Genomic DNA, 20,839 nt, shown 5'->3' with positions numbered 1-20,839 from the left:
AGAATCGCCTTTTGAAAATCCACCTTCTAAGCCAGGCATGGTGGCTATCATCTGTAATCCCAACATTTAGGAGGCTGAGGCAGGAGAATTGTTTAAACCAGGAGTTTGAGACTAGCCTGGACTATGAATAGTAACTATAATAATAGAAAAATTAGCCAAGTATGGTGGCGTGCATGTGTTGTCTCAGTTACTCGGGAGGTTGAGGTGGGAGGATCACTTGAGCCCTGGAATTTGAGGCTGTGGTGAGCCATGATCCTGCCACTGCACTCTAGCCTGAGCAACAGAGTGAAACCCTGTCTCAAATAAAAAAAAAAAGTCCACCTTCTTCATCAGGAATGTTAGTGACTGTGGTGGTGGTATTAGTGCACAGAGGGAACACGCCAATTTAGCTGTTATTTATTATTCCAATTACCCAGGTAGCTTAGCCTAAGTATCTTAACTAGACTTTTTATCAGACTCTGTAGAACTTTTTGATTTGTAGAAAGCTGATGTTTCATATTCTTCCCTTTATAGCAAGGAAATATTTGTTTCAAGAGACAAAGGAACCTCACTTTTGGCTATAGTTCATGTTTTAAATAACAGCTTTATTAAGATACAATTCACATACCATACAACTCACTTGCAATGCTCATAGTGTTGGGTCATTTGTTTAACAAATATTCTCAGATCCATCTATTTGGCAATGTGCTAGGTTCTTAATATATAGCAGTAAATCTAACATTCATGATCTTGCCCTCAAGGAGCTAGAGATATGCTTAGAAGATACCCTACATTTGATGCTACAGATGATTTTGGTTTAAAACTTCTCATGTACGATGGAGGTCACACTTATGAAAGCCACTTTACTGCAGTACATCATGGAAGGCTGAAGGGAAAATTTTTCTCAGAAGGAATGATACAGTGGTCACTCAATAGCACTGTGTCTGTGCTCTGTCTAGAGATAGAAACTCTGGATGTGAGAGGGAGAACTGAACATAATACAGTGATTACCACAAAAACAACAGTTTGTCACCTCCTTTTACCGCCAACCCTTTTTTACCCTGACTACATTAAGTTTTAGCCATAATTTATTGTATAATATTTGTGTGAGAACTCATGGTAAATATTTCTAGCACTCTAAATTCAGTTACCAGTGTTGGAACCAACCATCTATATAGCATGATTCCTAACCTAGAAGATAATATTTCCTTTATGAATCCAGTGTGTCACAAATATAGATTCCTCAGCACGCTTAAAAAACAGTATGCTTTCTTCCTTCTACCTATATGAACATCTTTTAATTTTATGTGTTGTTGGGGGATGGGTACCTATTTCCCCCCTCCCCCACACATACACATAGCACAAGATCATTACTGATGTTATATGTGATATCACACAGTACCTCCTGCTGAGGGAACCTAGATTCTTTTAAAGACCATAAAACACAATAGAAAATGATGCTGAGTTAGAGATATTCCCAAAATATCTTACATTACACAAAGAAAAGGTATTGGATAAGCATTCTAATTCCTGCTTCCCTTTCTGGTTATTATATGACCTCTATAACGTTAAATCTCTGTAATGCCCTTTAACACTTTCTTTCAGGGATTGGGGGTGATTGTACCAGACTTTATTATTCTTCATGAAAGTCTTCTCTTTTGTTGAGTACTCAAAATTTAAATAGCCATCTAGAAGAATCTCAAGAAAACATATTTGCCCTCCGTATTTGAAACCAAAATGATCTTTCCTCACCAAAATATATTCTAATTTAACCTCTAGTGAGGTAAAATTATACTTCATAGATAGCCCTCTTTTATCACTTTATTTTGTTCAGCCCATTAAAAAAAAATTTTAAGAGCTAGATTAAAGAAAACTAGCATCATTCATCAGATAGCCAGCTACATGCCTGATCATTCAATTTAACTATTTTTGTTACTGTTTATGTGAACACTGAGTACTTACTTTAGGCCAGACATTGAACCAAAATACCAGAGTGAATACATAAATAAGACGTAGTATTACAGGTAGAATATCCCTTATTGAAATGCATGGAATCAGAAATGCTTTGGATTTCAGATTTTTTTCAGATTTTGGAATATTTGCATATACATAAATAAGATATTTTGAGAATGAGACCTAAGTCTAAATAAACATGAAATTAATTTGTTTCACATATACCTTATATACATAGTCTGATGGTAATTTTATTTTGCCCTTGAAAGCAGTAAATAAATTGTATTGTATGCCTTTATTTTGACTGTGATTCTTCATATAAGGTGTTGAATTTTCCACTTATGGCATAGTGTTGGGGCCCAAAATGTTTTAGATTTCTGAGCATTTTAGGTTTTTGATTTTCAGATTAGAGATAATCAACTTGTGCTGTTACAGCATCATACTGTATTTCCATAAATACCTATTATTATAAGTAAGTATAAAACAATATGGTAGCAGTTATTTAGGAAGTAAAATTTGGCCTTGATGGTGCCTGGGAGTTGAGTAGACAAAATAGAAGGGGAAGAGTTCAAATTGATTCATTGGTGGTAGTACAGTAAATTGATGACTGACAAGAGTACTGTAATACTAATAGTTACTTAAACCTTTTCAATCAGTGCAGTGGTTATTTTGTGATCTTCCTGCCAGAAAAAACAAGAGGTTAGTAATAAAGCATTAACTTTTTGATTTACTAGTCACATAACATTGATTAGCTTTATGTTTATTAAGTTTTTAAGAAGCTTACATTTTTATTGCCATGGCTTAGCAGGATTATTTAGTGGAATATGTAAAACAGGGAAAAAGCTGTATAAGTATGTTATTAATCTTGAAATGTACTAATTATTTTGTTTGTTTCCCAAAGGGATGTCCGTCGCTTAGTGGTGGCCATGTCTAGAGCCAGACTCGGACTTTATATCTTCGCCAGAGTATCCCTCTTCCAAAACTGTTTTGAACTAACTCCAGCTTTCAGTCAGCTCACGGCCCGCCCCCTTCATTTGCATATAATTCCAACAGAACCGTTCCCAACCACAAGAAAGGTAGGACATTTTTCTTTATTGTATAGAAACTCATTGCCCAAATTGGGATTTTCTTATAGGTGACTGCATTAGCTAGGAATAATATCATATCAGTAATTCATTCTATTGGTTTATTTTACTTTATTTTATTTTTTTAGAGACAGGGACTCACTGTGTCACTGACTGGAGTGCAGTGATATGATCATATCTCATTGCAGCCTCAAACTCTGGGCCCAAGCAATCTTCCCACCTCAGCCTCCTAAGTAACAGGGACTACCGGCGCATGGCACCACACCTGACTAATTTTTCATTTTTCAGAGCAACAAAATCTGGCTGTGTTGCCCAGTTTGGTCCCAAACTTATGACTTTAACAGTCCTCCCACCTCAGCAGCTACGACTGTAGGTATTAGCCACTGCTAGTGCCCATTTCACAAATAGGAAGTTTCAGAGAAGTTAAATCGTTTGCTGCACATTAAGTAGAGTAGGTAGAGGATCCAAGATTTGAAAACCCTGGCAGTCTAACTCTAGAGAGTCTCTATTATTTATAATAGAGACTCTCTACAGCTTTGTAAGGAGAACTTTTAACTATTTACTTGATAATAGAGCAATGAATAGTTGAGTTCCAAGAAACTTGCATTCTGAGGAAATGGGGGAGTGGAGAGCACAGATACTTAATAAAAAGATAGTCACAGAAGTGACACTTCCTGTCCCCCCTCTTGTTCTCCTTTCTCAGCACCCTCCCTCCATAGGTAATGAGTCTCTTTAGTTTCTGGTTTATCCTTACATTCCTTTAGTATAAAGGAGCAGATGCTTGCTTATTTTCTTATATATATTTTTTTCCTACATGAAAGTTATCATAGTATAGACTTTTGTTCTTTGCATTTTTCATTTAATGAAATGTCCCAGGGGTTCATTGGATTTTAAATAAAATTGCTTTAAATGTTCACAGTATGCTTCTTACCTCCACTCCTCTAAAAAAAGGAACTAGATTAAGTTCTGTGTGTCTGTTTTATAATAAGTACTTTTTAAAGACTGCATTTTAATTTCTTTTTAAAGAAATGCTGCTGTGGAGGAAAAGGGTGCAAAGAGATCATGAGGTGGGGTCACTTAAAGCCTTGAGTGGCAGTCTGCAGAGTCTGGACACAATCCTGTATCTCTGAGCTTCTCAGTCTTTTGTGAGTTGATTGTTAACCAGGGAGATGACTAAAAAGAAGTCGGGGGCAGAGCTAGGTGCCTCTGTGTTTAAGAAGCTCCCCAGGTACTTCCTCTGCAAGGGCTGGAGGGACATACCTGGAGAAACCCAGAGTACAGATCAAGCAGTACCGCCGAACAGAAGGCTTGGAAACCAGGGCGTTGGGCATCACCCATGGGTTCAAGCTTCTTGAGCATCTCCCCATATTCTGCTCCAGAGACATTGTGAAGGGATGAGAGGGCTGCATCTCAGGAAAGGCAAACAGAAACTCTATGTGTTTTGAAGGCAGCATGTTCTAGTCATAATAGCGGGGCAGCTTTGCACACGGATGTAGCTACTGCCAAAAGTGACCATTAATCAAAAGAATACCTGTTTGCATGTGGTACTACCATCCTGCTTAATTCTGAAAAAGGCTGTTTAATGTATTGATATTTCTAACTTTATGTGCTATAAAATATTTGTCACTTTAAGGGTAGAATCTTTTTTATTGGCTTTTTTTTTTTTTTACTTTTATAGTTTTCTAAATTGTTTCTATAGTAGGAAAGGACGAGATTTATAAACATTTTATTAATAACTGTATATAGGAAAATTTCTAATCTCTATTCTAGGATGGTTTAAGAAGAAGTGCAAAGTTTGGGTTTTCTTCATTTGTTTTACTGCTTTACCTACACTAATAGAGCAGCGTTCCTCAGATTGTTGTCAGAAAGTATACCATAAGAATCACTGCATTCTACCCAGGCCCACTGAATATAAATCTCTGAGGACTAGAGCCCAGGCATCTGCAATTTAACAACCTACCCCGGATGATGCTGACACTACAATTTTTAAATGAATGTTTGAATATTCACTCCCATGACTAATAGTCTATATATTAAATAATAAAAATGATAGCTTCTTATTTTTTAGAAAAGCATAAATAGGAAGAAAAGTGTTAATATTTTTTTCTGAATTATCTTGTGAATTGTCTTTGGAGCATACACAGAAACCACTACTTTAGAGCATGATGATTTTTTCTTTAGTTAAATGGTTACTTATATTAATTTTTCTACTATATTAATACTTAATAGATGAAGACCCATACTTTACTTATCAGCCCAGAATTTATTAAAAGTTGATTATTCTTAGCTCTTCTAGTCTCTAGCTTGTCTAAATTTCAGTGGAATCACTATTCTTTGTTTTGTTTTTTTTGTCGGTGTCTCACTCTGTCACCCAGGCTGGAGTGCAGGGACACACTCAAAGCCACTGCAATCTTGACCAGCTGGGCTCAGGTGATTCTTTTGCCTCAGGCTTCCAAGTAGCTAGAATTACAGGTACACACCACCATGCCCAGCGAATTTTTTGATTTACTGTAGAGATGAAGTCTCTCCAAGTTGCCCAGGCTGGTCTCGAACCTGTGGGTTCAGGCAATCCTCTCACCTCGGCCTCCCAAAGTGCTGGGATTATAGGCATAAGCCACCATGCCTGGCAGAATCACTATTCTTTATGAAGTCTTTTTTGGAGCAATAGGGTCTTTCTCTGTTGTCCAGATTGGAGTGCAGTGTGCAATCATAGCTTATTACAGCCTCAAACTCCTAGGCTCAAACAATCCTTCTGCCTTAGCCTCCCAAGAAGCTACAACTGCAGGTGCACACCACCACACCTGGCAAATTTTTTTATTTTTTATTTTATAGAGATGAGATCTCACTATGTTGCTCAGAATAGTCTTAAACTCTTGGCCTCAAGAGATCCTTCCACTTGGGCCTCCCAAAGTGTTGAGATTACAGGCATGAGTCACCACACCTGACCTTCATGAAATCTTTATTGTTTCATGAAGTCTTTATTACACATTTCACAGTTACATTTTATGTCCTTTTAGTTCTCTTACTCTTGCTATTCTTACATCCTCCAAACCCTAACAGCGCTTATTCATAAGATCAAGAAATTAGTTTAAGTTGAAATGTTCTAAGGTTTTTCTCAATAGATACTTAACTTTCTTTTTGCCTTCTTCTAGAATGGAGAGAGACCATCTCATGAAGTACAGATAATAAAGAACATGCCCCAGATGGCAAACTTTGTATACAACATGTACATGCATTTAATACAGACTACACATCATTATCATCAGGTGAGTTTCTCAATATTGGCTGTTAATTTTTCTTGCTGTAGAAAGACTTTCTCTTTTGCAGAATAAATCCTTAAAGTTTCTGATTCCTTATGGGAAACCAACTAAAGTATGCTGTTATTATAGATATAAAACATTCATACTTTTAAATCATCTTTATTTAGATGGAATTTGACATAAAATAAAGTCCACATATTTCAGGTATACAATTCGATGTTTTCTTGAAGGAGACAAAAGACATAAGTTGACAAGGTCCTTATGTCTTAAAAAAAACACAAACTTGACAAGGTCCTTGTGTTCCTGGCCTGGCTCCAACAGGAGCTTGGCCAGTATCTCCTTCCCTCAATGTTTGCCCCTGGGAATGTTGATTTAGTAGAATTCAGGTGGTGTGACCTCTAGTCTGCATAGACTGGATGTAGCCTGCTTCGATAATAACTTTACTCAGAACTTCAAAGAACACAGATGTTAATAGTTTTACTTAGACTCTCAGAAAACAAAGATGTCAGCACTATAGTAAACTTGCCGGGGAAAGTCCTGAACATTAATGTTTTCCCAGCTGATGCTAGCATTAAAATATTTCTTGTTTATGTAGTTTTGCTCTATACAAGAAAACATACTGTAAGAATAAACTTGCTCTCACCTATTGAGGCCAGAGACCTCCCAATCCCGCTGTTCTTTGTCTTTCTTTTCTCATTTCCTCCCCCCACCTCAGGCCCTGCTCTAGGGAGGCTGGACCTCTGCATTTTCTGACAGAAGTATATACCTGTGAAGCTATCACCACAATCAAGATAATGAATATGTTCACTATCTCTTAAGAGTTTTCCTTATGCCCCTTTGTAATCTCTCCTTATCCTTCACCAGCCCCCTTTCTGCCTTCCCCAGGCAACTAAGGATCTGCTTTCTGTCATTATTAGTTGGTCTCCATTTTCTAGTCATTTATATGAATGGGCTCATACAGTATGTACTTTTTTTTCTCTGGCTCCTATTACTTATACAAGACTTTGTGCTTGGGTAAACACCTAGAAGTGGAATAGCTGGATCATATGTTAAGGATGTATTTAACTTTTTAAGAAACTGCCATCCGAGTGGTTGTAATCACTCATTTCACACTCTCACCAGCAGTATGATAGATATAGTTGCAACACATCCTTAATCACACTTGATATGGTAAGTGGTTTTGGGGGTTTTTGTTTTTGTTTTGGTAGTCTGGATGGGTATACAGTAATCTCCATGTGGTTTAATTTTTATTTCCCCAATGACTAACGATGTTGAACTTATTTTCATGTGGTTGTCATCTGTACATTTTCTTTGAGATGTGTTTGCTCAAGTCCCTTGCTTGTTTTCTTATTAGGTTGTATGTTTCATTGAGTTTTGAGTGGTTTTTATTTATTCTGACTGCAAGCCCTTTATCATATTATAGTCTCTGATTTTTTTTTTTGTCTTTCAAAGAGCAAAAGTTTTACATTTTGATGAAGTTCAATGTATCAAATTGTTCTTTTTATGATTTATGCTTTTTATGTCCTAAAAATACTTAGCCTAACTCAGAGTTACAAAGATTTTTTTTCTAGAAGTCATATAATTTTAGGTTTGATATTTAGAAGTGTGATACATTTTGAGTTAATATATTTATATGGCACAAGATAGGGTTGAATTTTATTCATTTGCATTTGGATATCGAGTTGCTTCAGCACCATTTCCCAAATAGACCATTTTTTTCCTCTGTTGAATTGTCATCTTAGTAAAAAAATGAATTGACCATATATGTGAGAGTCTATTTCTGGGCTCTCTATTCTTTCCATTGTTCTATGTATTTGTCCCTTTGTCCTGACCACACTACCTTGATTACAGTAGCTTTATAGTAAATTTTGAAATTAGATAACATCAGTCTTTTAGCTTTTAGCCTTTTTTTTTTTTTTTTGAGTTGGAGTCTCACTCTGTCACCCAGACTCGAGTGCAGTGGCCGCTCCACTGCAGCCTCAACCTGCTGGGCTCCAGTGATCCTTCCGCCTCAGCCTTCCAAGTAGCTGGAACTACAGGCATGCACCACCATGCCTGGCTAATTTTTTATTTATTGTAGAGATGAGGTCTCACCAAGTTGCCCAGGCAGGTCTCGAACCCGTGGGATCAGGCAATCCATTCACCTCAGCCTCCCAAAGCACGGGATTACAGGCTGAGCCACCGAGCCCGGCAGCTTTTTTTTAAAAATCAAAATTAGCTATTCTGTTCCTTTTCTTTTCTGTGTACATTTTAGAATCAACTGGTCAATATCTGTCCTCCAAAAAGCATGCTGCAATTTTTTTTTTTTTTTCCTGAACTGGAATCTCACTCGGTTGCCCAAGCTAGAATGTAGTGGCATGCTCACAGCCACCACAGCCTCGACCTGCTGGGCTCAGGTGATCCTTCCAAGTAGCTGAAACTACAGGTGTCCACTTACCACGGTCTGGCTGTTTTTTTATTTATTATAGGGATGTGTTCTCGCCAAGTTGCCCAGGCTGATCTCGAACCCCTGAACTCAGACAGTCCTCTTGCCTCAGTCTCCCAAAGTGCTAGAATTACAGGCTTGAGCTGCCATGCCTGGCCTGTTGCATTTATTATTATTTGTGTGTGTGTGCGTGAGTGACATCTTTTTTTTTTCTCTCTTTTAATTTTTATTTTGAAATTGTGGGGTACAATTCAAGGTTAGGTATGCAAATGTTCATTGTGCAGGTGCCCTTATTGATGAGATGGGATTGTTCAGGATCTCCTTGGGGAGATTGACATCTTCACAATATTGAGTCTTCCCTTTCATGAATAAGCTATATCTCTCCATTTATTTAGATCTCCTTTTTATTACCTCATCAGCATTTTATAATTTTCAGCATATAAATCTTACACATATTTTGTGTAAGATTACACAGAATTAGCTTTTTTGCTAAGTCTTTTTTTCTGCTGTTGTGAATGGTACTGTGAAATTTTTTTTCAATTTCCATCAAAGTAAACAGAGGAGAAAAGCCAAGCCACTTGACTTCTGTGGAGCAAAGTGGGGGCTAAGCAGGTAGACCTGCTTCAGCTTTCTGGTTGAATGGGACAGAAGCCTTGTACCCTGCTACTGCTTCCTCCCGTCGTCTCAAGGCTTGACTGCTTTCTCACAGGGCTCCTTGATTAAGTTGGCCTTTTCAAGTGTTTGTGTTGTAATTAGTCCTAATCAGCCACTGTTTCTTTGCAGACATGCTACAGTGAATTATTTGGCTTCAAAATCTAATAGTTTTTCATGTTGTTTTCCTCTCGGAAGATTTAATAAATACTTTGGTCATTAATATGTGACATCTTTGTAGGCATTATAACAGAATCTAGTCCATTGTCTTCAGAGGTATTACATTCTAGTCCATTGTCTTCAGAGGTATTACATCTGTAACATAAAAGGACCAGGAGTGTTTTGGAGAACTCTAGGAAGATGTTAATGTAAGAGCTTAGCTTTATAAACCACAGTGTTTTTCATTTGAGTTCTTATTGATATTGTCTTTTTTTTAATTAGACTTTATTACAACTGCCACCTGCTATGGTGGAAGAAGGTGAGGAAGTTCAAAATCAAGAAACAGAATTGGAAACAGAAGAAGAGGCCATGCCAGCTCAAGCTGACATCATACCTAGTCCAACAGATGCCAGCTGCAATCAAGAAACCCCAGCTTTTCACACTGATACCACCCCTAGTCAGACTGAGGCCACACCCAATGAGGGCCAAGCCAGTTCCAATCTGGAAGCCATCCCTGCTCTATCTGAAATCACCACTATTGTGGCAGGAGCTGTAACTGCACCAGCAGAGGCTAACACCCCTGAAGATGCCACCTCAGTCCCAACAGAGACTAAGTAGCCAAACTGTAGCCCTTCTAAGAGGGGACATGTCACTCAAGAAGTCTAAGTAAAATTAGTTGTTGTATTTTACATTTGTCTCTGCCATTTTAATGGCACGAATTAACATCCAGTTCTTATTTTTGTTAACTGATGTCAGTGTTTTGGATATACTTTTTGAAATTATTTATGTATGAACAACTCCAGTTTTATTTGTTCAGTGAGAAGACCAATAACCATTCCTTTTATAGCTTGATCACTGAGTGAATGTATCTATAATCATACCTACATTAAAATAATTTTCTGTGGAATACACAAGACATACTTCACATTTTTAGTGAACATCTCTAAAGAAAAGGACCAAATACACTGGAATTAATTGTGAATGCCCTTAAGCAGGTGACCAAATTAGAGAGGAAATTGTTTCTTCTATCATACTGTCAAAAGCTCAAAAAAAAACCAAACTGTTTCCTTTTTTTTAATCTTTCTTTGCTATGTTCCTCTATGTAAAGACCTTAACAGCCATAAGATATGGCTTTCTTCAGTCTATCAAAGAGGTTGCATGCATTTCCTTCTTAATCTCATTAGAATCACCTAAGATGTTTGTTCTTGGGGCCCACCTCAGACCTAATGAATCTGCATTTTAACAGGTTCTCCACACCACTAATGTTTGGGTTGCTGATAGCGTGGCATCATACAAGGCTAGGAGACTGAGCCAGGATTCGTCATTCAGCTAAATAGGAAGAATCCAGCAAATCAGTCTGGACAGGAAGCAGGATCCAGAGTCTGGTCAGTGAGAGCGAGCAAACTTCTGTTTGCACAATAGAATTCGCCCACTACAGAGGTTCTGAGTTTTCTGCCCTGTTTAATTTTCTTGGTAGATAACCAGCCACAAGGAGACTCTGAAGTAAAATGCCCTCCAAATACAGGGTGGCAAAGGTACCTAGGACCTTGCTACTCAAGTGTGGTTGACGAACCAGCAGCATCAACATCCAGTTGAAGTTTGTTATGTTAGAAATTCAGAAGTTTGGGCTTCACCCCAGACCTATTAAATCTAAATCTGCATTTCAACAAAATCTCCAGGTGATTCATACACACTTTGTAGTTTGAGAAGCGCTGTACTGAGATTTCTGTGCTGTCCTCACATGAATGAGACTATAATGGTAGAATTAACAGTGAGTGTGACTGATGTTTTCTGACAAGGGACCTTTGCTTATAAGGTCCCTGGGCATGGTGCCCGGAGCTGGAAGAAAGAGATGGATATGTGTATGGGAGGAGAGACAAATTGCCCACTAGTTCTCTCTTTCCCATTTTGATCATCTGCTAGAGTGGCTAAGGGGGAACATTTCTAGGGTGTCCCCTCTAGTGCATCTACCATAGGCTTGACCATGTCCAAGGAATCTTTGAGGAACTAACAACTGTACTACCATTGCAGTCCTTTTGAAGGAATGATTGATTCATAAGGAAATTAAACCTCGTAAGTCAAATCAATTATATTTTCAAGTGACTAGTATTTGCTCGGCTCCACCAGGCTGTGGTGGATGTGGTTCAGTCTCTGATCTGACAATGTGTCCTAGTGCCTCAGAACACTCGAGTCAGTTTTGAGTGAGGAGGGGGAGATGAAAGTGATGGGATGATGAGGAGAGTGAAAATGCCAAGGAGGCGATACTAGGAAACTCAGGTCTGTTTAGTATCAGAATAAGGATCAAGCCAGATAGTCTGTTACATAATTTCTCTGATAAAAGATTTCAAAACAGGTGCTGTGGGCATCTGTATGGGGAATAGCACTCACAGAATTATTTTCATTTGTAAATATATGGTATCAGGTTAAGCAAGGGAAAGAAGCTTTACTGTATTACCATCTTTCCTGGAAAAGATTGATTTTTCTCTCTACCCTTTAGAGGATATGAAGTATGATACCTGCAACCAAAATAAGCAAACTGTTAAGCTGCTTTCTTCTTAAGTAAACTGTTTTCCAAGCATAGTACATCACTCTTGTCTAGCTGGGTGACCGTACTTTTTTCTTTGCTGCTTGATTTTTCTGTCACACTAAAAAGCAAATCAAGTGGAATATGGGTAAGTCCTTTGCCTTTGTCAGAAGAATTTTAAAAAAGGTGAAGGCAGTGAGATTTAAATTCTTTGAAACTATTTGTTTAAAAATCCAGTGAATTTCAGTTGACTAAAGAATCATGGAATTTTAAAAGGAATTTGAGAGATCCAACTTTAAATAGTAAGGAAACAGAGTCAGAGACACTTAACCAGGGTGGCAGCTGTAAGAGAGTGGGGCAGAATCCAAGTCTACAATTTCAGCTCAGTGTCTTGTTTGTTTTTTCAGCCAAGCACACGAGTGATTGCTTCATAAATTCAAGAGTTTTCTATTTAACTTGGAATTACTACAGAAACAGGTTCTCCGGCCATGTGACTTTCAGATTAGTGTTCTCATTGTTCTTTATCCTGCTTTTCATATCTGAATATGTCATGATTTTAGAATCTATTTTTAAAAGAAAACCAAAAAGATGCATGCCAAGAGAGTGAACATGAAATGAAGCAACTCAAGTATTCAGGTTTTTTTTTTTTCCTGCAAAATGCTGAATTAAGAAAGCTCATTACCAGCAATTGCAAATAAATAGTTCCATTTATTTAGGCAGATAGGCAGATGAATAAGAAGATCTTAACATTATCAGGATTTCTGAAGTTGGTGTAATGATAAAGTTGAACTGTTTTGCTAGATACTGAGAAAAGCTGCATAAATGGACCATTTGTGCTTCTATAAAAAAAAAAAATTTTTTTAATGATTAGGAGATAGTGTAATATTGTAAAACAGACTTTGGATTCACCCAGACCTGGCTCAAATTTTACCTAATTTGCTTATCAGCATTTGATTTGACCTTAGACCAATTTTATAGCCTCTCTAAGATCCAGTTTTCTTAATCTATAAAGCAGGGAAAAGATCTGTTTAGATGGGTTCGTTTGCGTTACTTTTATGGGGTAATGTTTATGAAAATGTCTATCACCTAAATGCTCAGCAAATACAAGTTTTCTCTCTGTTTTTCTTCAAAGCTTTTTGACAATGTGGGATATTGCCAACTAATCCTTTGACTTGAGCACTTAGCTGTGCTTCTATCCAGGGAGCATGGAGGATAATCAAGAACTAGACATCTGGTGGCAGTTGACCTTTGAGGATCTATCCAAAATCATGTCTGCTGATTGGAGACCTTTGAATCAGTACATCATTACTTTGAGGATGGTCTTTGCTGAAATTAAAATTCTGGCAGAGCAACATAACCAGAGGGAAGACATGGGTCCTATCATGCTTTTGAAATGTGTAGGTGAGAAAAATTAGCGGGCGTGGTAGCGCGCCCCTGTAATTCCAGCTACTCGGAAGGCTGAGGCGGAAGGATCGCCGGAGCCCTGCAGGTTGAGGCTGCGGTGGCCGGGAGCGGCCACGGCACTCCAGTCTGGGCGACAGAGTGAGACTCCAACTCAAAAAAAAAAAAAAAAGAAATGTGTAGGTGATGACGTCTGTCATTTCAGAATTCTGTACTCTCCCATCCCTAAATCATCTATATTGTTGCATTTATTTAGGTTTATACTTCGAATGTGCTTTCATCTTGCAGTCGCTCAGATGGTATTTTTAGAAATGTTTTTCTAGTTTAGATAAAGATTTTTTTTAAAAATTGGCCCTTTTGCACAAGCCACAAGAGCTTCCTATGAAAAATGCTTGGCGGTTATCCTTTGTAATTATTAAGCAATCATGGTAATGGATGTTTGAGAATAACAGAACTGGAGCTACACCGAACTATGAGTAGAAATGAAGACATGTGAGGCTTTTTTTCTTCATCCATTGGTACTCTTTAGTTACAAGATTTGAAAGGTATTTTAATTAAATAGGACCCAGAAATTTTGGACACTCCAGTTTTCTTCTTAGGGACAATCCCTACTTCTGGAGTTTGACTCAGAATGCAGCATGGTGCTGCTGACTGACAGCATGCCAGCTTTATTCACTTACCTCTCTACTTTTTGAATTATACTTGTTTCAGGGGCTGTTTAAATTTTGCACTTACATACAAACATGGTTGACCCCATTATTTCTCAACATATATTATAGAAAACACTAATCTTGAAAAATACTCTGAGAAACATGTTCTATGGTCAAATAAATTTAAGAAACACGATGAATTATTGTTCCCCTTTTGCAGAATCACAATGCATGGTTAGCTAATTAAAGGTTCTCAGAAGTCCTGCTGAAAAGAATCATGTTTAACTTTGTTTAACCTAGCATTTGCCCGACTTTTTAGACCATAAAACTTTTTTTTTTTAATTGAATAGACACCTTAGGTAGCTGTTTCCTCAGAAAACAGTTTGGGATCCAGTATCTTTACATCAACAAATATTTTGAATCTGCCTTAAAAAAAAAATAAAGCCTAAATACATTTTTTTCTGTAAGTAATCAGATGCTGAAGTAACAGCTGAAGAGGAAACTGGAGGTGAAGTTATTTGTACAAAATGTCATATCGTAGTGTAATTTGTTGAGTGTCATGTGGTATTAATAGCAACATCCTGAAAATGCAAATGAAAATGCAAATGAAGTTTGGTCAATGTACCATGACATTCCTTCATGTGAGCCTCCTAAAAAAATGTCACTGAGCATTCTCTGTTTACATTTTAATTTTAGTCTCCAGAATTTCACACTAAGCTTTTCTTCTCATTTCTTACTTTACAGTGAAAGAAGAGTTCTCATTTCTAATATGCCTTATTTTCTCCATTTTAAAAATTTGTATCCTTAAAAAGTTTAAATTCCCAAGAAAGAAAAGAATTATTTGCATAGCCTGTAGGGGTGGGCTGGAAATAATAAAATTAAGACAAATATAAAAAATGAAGACAATTTTCTTTCATAAGAATGTTTAACATAGAGGACTCCAAAAGTTACCTTGCGTCAGACATGTTGAATTCTTTTTTGATTGATCTTCAGAAATAACTGTCCCCACAATCCTATTCCCTTCCACTTTTGATTTAATACTGTACACTTACTCTGTACTTAATAGAGTTACAATCTAAGTTTGAGACCCTCAAAGGAAGCTACTTCTCCTCAAGAGATGCCTGGTTTAATATAAAAAAGCTCTTTTGAGAAGCTGAGTTTATTGATATTCTTCAAAAAGTCAACAGTTCTAAATAAGAAGTGATCATATAAAATATCATTTTTTTCTACATTGGTTCATTTAGGCCATTTAAAAATTTTTTTTATTTTAAAAATGTAGGGTACAATTCAGGGTTGGGTGTGCAAATGTTCATTATGCAGGTACCCTTGTTGGTGAGGTGTGCCCCCTTTTTAGGTCATTTTTGGTTAGTTGTTTTTTTTCTTCTGGTTTTTAGTTCATTTGTTGATGATCTGAACTAAAAGTGCTTACTGTGTTTTAATTACCCTTTTTTTCTCTCTCTTTTTTTTTTTGAATTGGAGTCTCATTCTGTTGCCCAGGCTGGAGTGCAGTAGCATGCTCACAGCCACCGCAGCCTTGACCTCCTGGGCTTGGGCGATCCTTCCACCTCAGCCTTCCAAGTAGCTGGAACTACAGGCACGTTCTACAACACCCAGTTTATTGTAGAAACGAGGTTTCACCAAGTTGCCCAGGCTAGTCTCAAACCCATAGGCTCAGGCAATCCTCTCGCCTCGGCCTCCCAAAGTGCTGGAATTACAAGCTGAACCACTGCGCCCAACCTCTCTTTCTTCTGGTAGCATATTCCAGTGCTGGTTTCTTCTAATCTCAGACTGCTGCAAGAATAGGAATAGATCTAGTTAATTGGCATGTCATTTTCTTGGTTGACTACTTTTCACAGAAGTATAGATGTATAATTAAAAGTTGGAAAATGTCTATGAAACTACCTAATTTTTGTGTTTATAGAATGCCGACTGTGTGCCAGGCAACAATGCCAGAAGCAATTCTGATGGTATATAGATGAGAACACCAAGGCACTGGATGATTCACCTAAGACACCACAGTTAGTTGAACTGGAACTAGAACCACCCTGTGACTTTTCAGCAAATACCTTACCAGGCTGTTCCTTAAACTTATTTGCTTGACGTAAGTTAAAGTAGAAGGAGCAACACTTAAGTTTTGCACACTAATAAGACAAGCTTACCAAATAATTCCTCTCAGGATTAGCATACCTGAGAAACTAGGTTGCCAGTATCAGGACAGGAGATAAAAAGTCTGTAGAAAGAGTTCCCAATGTTTACAGTATTTATACTTACAAGTGAAAGCCAAATTAGAGTTTGTTTCGGTTTGGAAAAGGTATGAGAAACACATCATGGGAAGGGACTCTGGTAAGTAATTCTCTGCGAAATGCTGGTTAATTATCCTAAAGCCATTTTATATTTAAGCAGTGGCAGGACAGATTGCAATTAATACTTTTAAAAGAGTATGATTTCTGAATGTCTTATTTACCTCGACTCTTAGTTTGTCAGGGATGGTAACCAGGATGCAACGTCTGCTTCTTCTGTCACCTTTGCCTCCTAACCCCTAACCACTCAGTGTGAGTATGTCTCCATCCACGTTGGCCAGGTTGGTGTACAGATTGCCAATGCCTGCTGGGAACTCTATTGCTTGGAACACAACATCCAGCCTGATGGCCAGATCCAAGTGATAAGACCATTAGGGGAAGAGATGACTATTCAACACTTTCTTTTGTGAGATGTGTGCTGGCAAGCATGTGTCCAGGGCAGTGTTTGTAGACCTGGAACCAACGGTCATTAACAGTTTGCATTGGCACCTACCACCAACTCTTCCACCCTGAGCAGCTCATCACAGGGGAAGATGATACCAATAACTGTGTCTGAGGGCACTACAGCATTGGCAAGATCAATGATCTCATCTAGGACTGAAATCACAAGCTGTCCATCCAACACATGGGTCTTCGGGGCTTCTTGGTTTTTCACAGCTTTGGTGGGAGAACTGGTTCTGAGTTTACCTCCCTGTTGATGGAATGTCTCTCTGTTGATTATGGCAAGAAGTCCAAGCTGAAGTTCTCCATTTACCCAGCCCCCAGGTTTCCACAGCAGGAGTTGAGCCCTACAATTCTATCCTCACCACCCACATCACCATGGAACACTGTATTTTCATGGTAGATAAAGACATCTGTCATAGAGACCTTAGTATTGAGCACCCGACTTACACTAATCTTAATGGCCTTATTGGCCAGATTGTGTCCTCCATCACTGCTTCCTCAGATTTGACGGAGCTCTGAATGTTGATCTGACAGAATTGCAGACCAACCTGGTGCCCTATCCCCATATCCACTTCCCTCTGGCCACATACGCCCCCATCATTTTGCTGAGAGAGTCTACCATGATTTCTGACAGAGATCACCAATGCTTGTTTTGAGCCAGCCAAGCAGACGGTGAAATGTGACCCTTACCTTGGTAAATACAATAGGTGACCCCCCCAAAAAACGGAATTATCTTTTGGAGGGCAGGCCCCTTGTAGCACAGGCTTCTCCCACTAGGTAAGGATTTTAGAAACCTGTCAACATTGGTGTGCAAGTTACCATTGGGAGAGGCTGTGTTCGGCTTCAGTGAGTTTTTTGGGGGCAAGCAACTCACTGGTTCTCCCACCATGACAATGCACTTGCCCACACTGCACTGATTGTTCAGCAGTGTTTGCCCACCCTCCCTATTCACCCAGTCTTGCCCCAAGCAATTTTTGTTTTGTTTTGTTTTCCTGGATGAAAAAAGTCCTCAAAGGGAAACGTTTTGCCAATGTCAAAGAGGTGAAACAAACAAAAAAAAACAGCGAAAGCACTAAAAGACATCAAAACTGACTAGTTCAAAAATTTTCGAGCAGTAGAAAAAGTGTCTCAAGCCGGACTTGGTGGCTCAGCCTGTAATGCCATGCTTTGGGAGGCTGAGGTGAGTGGATTGCCTGAGCCCATGCGTTCAAGACCCACCTGGGCAACTTGGCAAGACCTCATTTCTATAATAAATCAAAAAAATTAGCCGGGTGTGGTAGTGCGCGCCTGTAGTTCCAGCTATTTGGAAGGCTGAGGTGGAAGGATTGCTGGAGCCCAGCTGGTCGAGGCTGCGGTGGCTGGGAGCGGCCACTGCACTCCAGTCTGGGTGACTGAGTGAGACTCCAACTCAAAAAAAAAGAAAACGTGTCTCAAAAGGTATATTGCATCAAATGGAAAGTACTTTGAAGGTGACAGTTTAAACATGTAAGAATAAATGCACAATGTTTAATCAATTCCAGGTTTTTTAGGGTTCCCCCTTGTACATAGCTTGCTGCCACTATTAAGATCAAGTGCAACATCCAGTTTGTGCATTGGTGTTCCACTGGCTTCAAGGTTGACATTAATTATCAACCTCCCACTGTGGTACCTGGTGGAGACCTGACCAAGCTTCAGAGAACCGTGTGTATGCTGAGCAACACCACTGCCATTGCTGAGACCTGGGCTCACCTGGATCACAGGTTTGACCAGATGCATGCCAAGCGTGCCTTTGTTCACTGCTACATGGGTGAAGGGGGTGGACAAAGAATTTTCTGAGGCCTGTGGGGACATGACTGCCCTTGAGAAGGATTTCGAGAACATTAGTATCGATTCTGTTGAAGGAGAGAGACAGGAAGAAAGAGAGATGAATTATCCGTTGTTTTTTTTTCCAGCCTTGCAGCATGTCATAATCCCAGAATTTCAGCTTCGACATTAGTTTACAGGCATCAAATCTTCCTGGTTAGATTGTTTTCACTCAGTGGTGATCATGTCTTTCCCATGTGTACCTGTAAGATTTTCCTATCATGTCTCAAAGTAAAGGCTTTAAGATATTTTTAAAGTGATTTCTAATAAGGGGAAATATAAGATTTATCAAGACTTGCACTTTAAATTATCATTGTATTTTTTGTTTGTTTGTTTTTTGAATTGGAGTCTCACTCTGTTGCCCAGGCTGGAGTGCAGTGGCACACTCACAGCCACCCCAGCATTGACCTGCTGGGTTCTGGCAATCCTTCTGCCTCAGCCTTCCAAGTAGCTGGAAATGCAGGTGTGCGCAACCACACCTGGCTAATATTTTTGATTTATTGTAGAGATGAGGTCTTGCCAAGTTGCCCAGGCTGGTCTCGAACTTGTGGGCTCAGGCAATCCATTTACCTCAGCCTCCCAAAGTGCTGGGATTACAGGCTGAGCCACGGAACTTGGCCCCATTATATGTTTTTTTTTTGTTTTGTTTTGTTTTTGAGTTGGAGTCTCACTCTGTCGCCCAGACTGGAGTGCAGTGGCCGCTTCCAGCCACCGCAGCCTCGATCTGCTGGGCTCCGGCGATCCTTCCGCCTCAGCCTTCCAAGTAGCCAGAATTACAGGCATGCGCTACCACACGTGGCTGATTTTTTTTTTATTTATTGTAGAGATGAGGTCTCGCTGCCCAGGCGGGTCTCGAACCCGCTGGCTCAGGCAATCCACTCACCTCAGCCTCCCAAAGGCGCGGGATTACAGGCTGAGCCACCGAGCCCAGCTCCATTATATGTTAATTGGGTCAGTCTTTCAATTAAACTTCCTGCCACAAACCTAGCTAGTGCATTTGGGAGCTGGAAAGAACATACATGTGAGTTAAAACTTCCAGCAGTAAAAGTTCATTTGTAAAATAACTCAAAACAAGATACTCTTTGCAATCACAGAAATAAATTGTTTTAAGTTTTTTGGAAACTGTCATTGCAAATCTTGATCTCGTTGATCTAACTCTTTTTAAATGAATGGGTTCATTTGAGCACGTGGAGAATGTCTCCTTTGCAGAAATACAGCCTTAGCTTAAGGAAGGAGTCATGAATGTCAACTGTCATTGTTAACTCAGAGATTAAATTGGTCAGGTGGTTCTCTTAACTTGCCACTATTCATAATTGGAAAATGAAATTATTGGTTCTTTTCTAGAATTAACAATTACCAATATTACCTTGTCTTGACTTTGCTAGTCTGAAACACTGAATGCAGGTCAAATGAATGCAAAGATCTCTGATATCAGACTTGTTGCTCTTATCACAGATTAAAGGTATCTGCTATGAGGAGTTACTTCATTAGTGGGACCTGGCATGAAGCAAGACATGCTACATATCAGCAGGCATTTTGGGATCCAGAAGGATATGTTTGACAATATATGGTGTGACATATATACATTTATTAAAAAAAAAAAGACAATAGGAACGTTTTGTTTTTGTTTGAGTCAGCATCTCATTCTGTTGCCCAGGCTGGAGTGCAGTGGCATGTTTATGGCTCACTACAGCCTCAACCTCCTGGACTCACACAATCCTCCTGCCTCAGCCTCCCAAATAGCTGGAACTACAGGTGCACACTACCAACCCTGGCTTTTTTGGTTTTTTTAGAGACAAGATCTTCCTGTGTTGCCCAGCCTTGTCTTGAACTCCTGAACTCAAGCAATCCTGCCACCTTAGCCTCCCAAAGTGCTAGGATTATAGGCATAAGCCACTGTGTCCAGCCAAAAAAGTATTTTTCCCCCCTAAACTAGTCTAGCCAAAGGTTTGTCAAGGTTATTTATCTTTTCAAAAAACTAACCTTTTGTTTCATTGAGCTTCCTTTTTTTTCTAAATTTTATTTATTTCTGGTGTAATCTTTATTATTTCTTTCTTTTTACTAATTTAGGGTTTAGTTCTTGATTTTCTAGTTCCTTGAGGTGCATTGTTAGGTTGTTTATTTGAAGTCTTTCTACTTTTTTTTTAATTGCTAGAAATGTCCCTC

General features: G+C 38.9%; 1 protein-coding gene and 1 pseudogene across 2 annotated transcripts in view; both read left to right on the top strand.

The window, feature by feature from the left end:
• AQR (aquarius intron-binding spliceosomal factor) overlaps positions 1-11,595 on the top strand; it is a 112,900-nt gene extending 101,305 nt beyond the window's left edge. Inside the window, exons 33-35 of one of the 2 annotated variants that reach the window (XM_008065890.2) lie at positions 2,834-3,008; positions 6,170-6,283; positions 9,795-11,595. In XM_008065890.2, coding sequence (XP_008064081.1) covers positions 2,834-3,008; positions 6,170-6,283; positions 9,795-10,130 — 625 coding nt within the window. In that variant the 3' untranslated portion in view covers positions 10,131-11,595. Of the gene's footprint in view, positions 1-2,833; positions 3,009-6,169; positions 6,284-6,992; positions 7,072-9,794 lie in introns of those variants that run through there. The other variant, XM_008065891.2, reaches the window with a different exon arrangement.
• Positions 11,596-13,241: 1,646 nt separating this feature from the next.
• Positions 13,242-18,806, top strand: LOC103268340 (annotated as a pseudogene).
• Positions 18,807-20,839: the final 2,033 nt, after the last annotated feature.

The sequence above is a fragment of the Carlito syrichta genome, unplaced genomic scaffold (assembly GCF_000164805.1).
Source record: "Carlito syrichta isolate Samal-C Ts95f unplaced genomic scaffold, Tarsius_syrichta-2.0.1 Scaffold308818, whole genome shotgun sequence".
In the NCBI taxonomy this organism is placed as follows: domain Eukaryota; kingdom Metazoa; phylum Chordata; class Mammalia; order Primates; family Tarsiidae; genus Carlito; species Carlito syrichta.
This window is presented reverse-complemented; position numbering and strand designations above follow the sequence as displayed.